At 42.7% G+C, this 6,000-nt stretch overlaps 1 protein-coding gene across 1 annotated transcript in view; it reads left to right on the top strand.

Moving 5' to 3' along the window:
• Window positions 1–1,287: 1,287 nt before the first annotated feature.
• Window positions 1,288–6,000, top strand: part of SLC3A1 (solute carrier family 3 member 1) — a 32,275-nt gene continuing 27,562 nt past the window's right edge. The window contains exon 1 of the mRNA XM_045827122.1: window positions 1,288–1,749. Coding sequence (XP_045683078.1) covers window positions 1,320–1,749 — 430 coding nt within the window. The 5' untranslated portion in view covers window positions 1,288–1,319. The remainder of the gene's footprint in view (window positions 1,750–6,000) is intronic.

Raw genomic sequence — 6,000 nt, 5'->3', positions numbered from 1 at the left:
CAACGGAAGAATAATACATAACTGTTATAGAAAAGTGAGAAAACTCCAAAAAAGTTTAAAGAGACCTGGGTGGTGAACACACAATACAATATACAGGTGATGTATTGTAGAATTGTACACCTGGAACCTATATAATTTTATTAATCAATGGCACCCTAATAGATTGAATAAAAGGTTAAAAAAAGATAAAAAAAAAGTTAAAAGAAAAAAATGACTATCACTTTTTAACTTTGTTTCTATTTCTTTAATTTTGAGTGAAATTTTCAGTTATTTTAAAAAGTGAGAGGAAGGGAGAGAGAGAGAAGCATCAATTTGTTGCTCCACTTACTTATGCGTTTATCGGTTGACTCTTCTATATGCCCTGACCAGGGGATTGAACCCATAACCTTGATGTATTAGGACAATGCTCTAGCCAACTGAGCTACTCAGCTAGGCCTGGTGAATATTTCATGTCAATCCCTTTTGACTTGAAGTGTTTTTGTTGAGAAATCAGCTGACAGCCTTATGGAAGCTCCTTTGCAGGTAACTAATTACTTTTCTCTTGCTGTTTTAAAGATTTCTCTTTGTCTTTATCCTTTGGCATTTTGATTGTGATGTGTGTTGGTGTGGGCCTCTTTGGTTCATCTTTTAAAAATATGTTATTTATTTATTTATTTTCAGAGAGAGGGGAAGGGAGGGAGAAAGAGTAGAAGAGAAACATCAATGTGTGGTTGCCTCTTGCGCATCCCCTACTGAGGACCTGGCCTGCAGCCCAGGGAGGTGCCCTGACTAGGAATCAAACCAGTGACTTTTTGATTCACAGGCCAACACTCAGTCTGCTGAGCCATACCAGCCAGGGCTACTTTCAAGTTTCATTCATGTTGTTGTATGTGTCAGAATTTCCTTCATTTTTAGTGCACTGTGAGCTTATGTGATACTTTGTTTATTTATCTGCTGATGGACACATGGCTTTTTCTACCATTTGATTATTGTGAATAGTGATGCTATGAACATTGATGTACTCAGTCAAGTAACATCTTAAATTGTAATGGAGCCCTACTGCTTCTTCCTGTCCTCCCCGCACCCCCCACCCCATGCCCTGTCTGAGGCCAAGTCTGAGCCTCTCAGTGTTGTGATGGTAGCTACATCAGCCTCACAGGTGTAAAGAGAATTTTTTAACCCCCCTTGACCTTTACCCTTTCTTCCTTGGCAGGACTTTGTCCAGCCAGGTTTATTTATAAACCACACAAAGCTCATTAACATAACTAAGCATTTCAGCAATCCACTTCTCCACCTTTGTTACTGCAGGCAGGCGCGCCCCAGGGATAAGACACTGAGACATGGCTGAGAAGAAAAGCAAGAGAGACTCCGTTGGAATGAGGATGAAGGGCTGCCACACAAACAACGGGTTTGTCCAAAATGAAGATATTCGGGAGAAGGACCTGGATCCAGGCAGCCCAGCCGACAGCCCACAGCACATTATCATGGGCGTAGTTGGCCCTGAGGAGCCCGACTTCAAGAACATCCAGCCCTACGCAGGGATGCCCAAGGAGGTGCTGTTTCACTTCTCACGCCAGGCCCGATACCGGGTGCCCCGGGAGGTCCTCTTCTGGCTCATCGTGGCTTCTGTGCTGGCGCTCACTGCGGCCACCATAGCCATCATCACCATCTCTCCAAAATGCCTCGACTGGTGGCAGGCGGGACCCATGTACCAGATCTACCCACGATCTTTCAAGGACAGCAACAAGGATGGCAATGGAGATCTAAAAGGTGCCTGGGGGACAGAGTGAGGGTGGGGCAGCATGAGGTGTGTGTGTGGCTTTCTTTGTCCTTGAAACTGAATTATATCTGGGTTGTACAGTAAGCATCTTCCAAGGTGTGACAAATGGTCACACCTTGTTTATGGTCTATTTAAAAGCCATCCAGCAGAACCCAGAAATCCTTCCTATGTAATGAAAGAATACTTGGAGGCCTTGAAGCCCCCAAAGAGTTGTTTAATTTACTTCTCATATGCTTAGTTGGTCATCAGTTCTAACTTCTTTTTTTAAAATATATTTTATTGATTATGCTATTACAGTTGTCCTATTTTTCTTCTCCCCTTTCTCCCCCTCCACCCTGTGCCACCCCTCCTTCCAACATTCTCCTCCTTAGTTCATGTCCATGAGTTGTGCACATAAGTTCTTTGGCTTCTCCATTTCCTATACTATGCTCAACACCCGCCCTGTCTACTTTGTACCTACCAATTATGCATCTTATTCCCTGTAGCTTTACCTTCTCTCTCCCCCCGACCCCTCCTCACTGATGATCCTCCATGTGGTCTCCATTTCTGTGATTCTGATCCTCTCCTAATTGTTTGCTTAGTTTGTTTTTATTTTTGTTTTTTCCTTAGCTTCAGTTGTTGATAGTTGTAAGCTTTTTGTCATTTTATTGTTCATAGTTTTGATCTTCTTTTTCTTAGATAAGTCCCTTTAACATTTCATATAATAAGGACTTGGTGATGATGAACTCCTTTAACTTGACCTTATCTGGGAAGCACTTTATCTGCCCTTCCATTCTAAATGATAACTTTGCTGGATAGAGGAATCTAGGTTATAAGTTCTTGCCTTTCATGACTTTGAATACTTCTTTCCAGCTCCTTGTTGCCTGCAAGGTTTGTTTTGAGAAATCAGCTGATAGCCTTATGGGCATTCTTTTGAAGGTAACTGTCTCCTTTTCTCTTGCTTCTTTTAAGATTCTGTCTTTATCTTTAATCTTGGATAACTTAATGATGATGTGTCTTGGTATGTTCCTCTTTGGGTTCAACTTCTTTGGGGCTCTATGAGCTTCCTGGATTTGCATGTCTATTTCCTTCACCAGATTGGAGAAGTTTCCCTTCATTATTTTTTCAAATAAGTTTTCAATTTCTTACTCTTCCTCTTCTCCTTCTTCTGCCCCTATGATTGGATGTTGGAATGTTTAAAGTTGTCCCAGAGGTTCCTAGGCCTTTCCTCATGTTTCTGAATTATTGTTTCTTCATTCTGTTTCAGTCAAATGTTTATTTCTTTTCTGTTCCAAATCTTTGATTTGAGTCCCAGTTTCCTTCCCTTCACTGTTGGTTCCCTGTATTTCATTTTGCATAGCCTTCACTCCTTCCTCTATTTTGCAACCACACTCAACCATTTCTGTGAGCATCCTGATTGCCAGTGTTTTGAACTCTGCATCTGATAGGTTGGTTATCTCTTTGTCACTTAGTTCTTTTTCTGGAGTTTTGATCTCTTCTCTCATTTGGCCTATATTTCTTTGTCTCAGTGCATCTGTTACGTTGTGAGGGGTGGAGCCTTAGATATTCGCCAGGGCAGGGCAACCCACATTGCTGTATTGTGGCGCTGTATGTGGGGGAGAGGTCAGAGAGGCAACAATGCCACTTGCTCAGCTCTTACCCACTTTCAGCCACTTCCTTCCCTTCCCACAAGGGGATTGTGCCCTTTCTGGTGCTGCCCTGGTGCTGATTCCTGGGTGGGTGGGTTTGTGTATGTTCTGGGATCCTGTAGGCCTTTCCAATGGGCTCTCCTGTGAGACTAGGAGTTTTTCCCACTGCTGCACCTCCCATAGATTTTTACAGCCAGAGGTTTTCAAGCTTTAGTTTTCTGCACTGGAACCCTGGGTTGTGAGGTCTGTCTGGATCCCCAGTTGTTCCTCCTGGCTTATCCACACACGAGAATGCTTGGTCTGCCAGCTGCCACTTTGCCACGTGTCCTCTCTGCCCCAGCTTCCCTTCTCTGCCCCTCTTACCAGTCTGCATGGAATTTTCTCTAACTCCTCAGTTGTTGGACTTCCCTAAAGCTTGATTTCTGGAAATTGTGGGTTTTTTTTTTTTAAATTGGTTGTTGTCCTTCTTCTGGTTGTGTAAGGAAGTGAAGCGTATCTGCCTGTGTCTCCATCTTGGCTGGAAGCTCATCAGCTCTAACTTCTCACATGCGGCAGGTTTCCTCCTGAAAATGTCCTGCTTCTGCGCACTTTGTAGTTGATTATCGTAGAGTGGCAGCTCAGAACTGCGTTTCCATTATCTGTGTTGGCTAGTTGGGCAATCTGGCTGAGAGTTTCTTATCAATGAATAAGGTGTAAATAATATTTCAGGAAAAAAGTCATGATGTCATTAAAGGGTGTAGGCTGAGCCTTTGAAGTATAAATCCTGACAAATGAAGGAAAGGAAAAAAGGCATAGCAGTGAGTTGGTCATTACTTGAGTTAAAGATTATGTAAAACAACATCCATATGTTAGTAAAAAAGTAGAAATAAGCCCTGGCTGGCGTAGCTCAGTGGATTGAGTGCGGGCTGCGAACCAAAGCATTGCAGGTTCGATTCCCAGTCAGGGGACATACCTGGGTTGCAGGCCACGTCCCCCAGCAACTGCACATTGATGTTTCTCTCTCTCTCTTTCTCCCTTCCTTCCCTCTCTAAAAATAAATAAATAAAATCTTTATAAAAAGATTTACTAAAAAAAATTGCTATAAAAAAGTAGAAATAAAAAGTTATATTTTTAAAGTCACACTAATAATCTCTTAGTGATTTAAGTATAGAATGTCCTTATAATTTATTTTTTAAACAAGGACACTTTTAAGAGTAAGATTATGCCAGACAGGAGGTGTAAACTGGAGCTGTCCCGGGCGAATCTCTTGACGTGGTCACCCTAGTTAAGGGCAACACTAAGAACTAAATAGGCAAGGTCATTTTCGGTAGTGATTTTGATAGTGGTTTGAAGAAAGTAAAACAGAATGGTTATTTTAATTGAGTATGGAAGGTAGGAATGGGCTTAATCTAACTTTAAAGAGGTACTGATAAATTCAAAATCTCCAGCTTTTCTTAATAACTGATAAAAGGCCTTTCTTTTGCCCGCTCATGTCCTTTTCTCTCTTTTTAAAAATCTTCCTGCCTCTTCACTAATTGAAATGCTCTCTGTCCTTCCAGGTGCAGTTCTAACTAGTGTCCTGCACTCATGTGCATTTTCTCTCTTGAGTCCTTCCGCATCAGTGTGTGCCCTCCCTCCACAGAGCTCCTGTGGTGCTCTGGACTTCGTTTATGGTGCCCTCTGACACCACCTTGTTATATATCAGGGTGACTCCCCTTCCACACCCCAACCCCCTCCCCGACATCCAATGGCCCTAGCAAAAGAGGTTGTCCCTCCCCAAGAAAAGAGAGCTAAAAAAATCCCTCAACCCAAAGCTACAATCCCCACTCCCTGGTTCTCCCTCTGTACTGCCTTCTAGGGACGGGTCTCCCCCACTATACGAAACTGAAGCGTTCCTGGGAAACCTTGCATAAGCTGAAATGGCAGAAAGTGAATAAGCAATTACCATTAATTTATATGGAAAAGAATTGTTGAGCATTCCTAGACCCAAAAAATAACCTGTCAAATCATACCAAGTAACACATAAAACCTAAAGTAACACTAGTATATCATAAAAGCAGAAAAGATATAATAAATATGCAGGACACATCTTGCTAACGGATGTGCAGAATAAATTGAATAAAGCGCAGAAGCTCACAGACACAGTTCCAAGCTTTGGGGCTTGATGCCAGTGTGCTGAGCACAGTTTCTCCGGAAGGGGCGTGGCGGGCCGTTCTCTGCTGCAGCCTGTGGGTACCAGGCCGCTGTAATGGCCACAGCAAGACAAATGCTAAACATGCTATTTTCGTCTTTTTTTTTCTTTTAAAAAAACTATTGATTGACTTTAGAGAAAGAGGAAGGGAGAGAGCAACATCAATCTGTTGCTCAACCCATCCGTGCACTCACTGGTTTACTTCTGCCCACACCCCCGCCAGCGATCAACCCATGACCCTGGTGATCAGGCGATGCTCTAACCAACTCGGCCACCCTGCCAAGGCTGGCCTTTTATTCTTAAAAGTGAAATCCTCTTCGGAGTTCTTTTGGATAGCAAAAGCAGGTACTAACTTCCGTCTTTGAGAAAGGAAAGTGACATAATGCGACTTTTGAAAAGTGTGGCACACCTGTATACCCCAAATTCCTTTAAATACAGCAGCT

The sequence above is a fragment of the Phyllostomus hastatus genome, unplaced genomic scaffold (assembly GCF_019186645.2).
Source record: "Phyllostomus hastatus isolate PE091 unplaced genomic scaffold, TTU_PhHast_1.1 phas_scaffold_78, whole genome shotgun sequence".
Classification (NCBI taxonomy): domain Eukaryota; kingdom Metazoa; phylum Chordata; class Mammalia; order Chiroptera; family Phyllostomidae; genus Phyllostomus; species Phyllostomus hastatus.
Note: the sequence above shows the minus strand (reverse complement) of the source record. Positions and strands in the feature narration are given on the sequence as shown.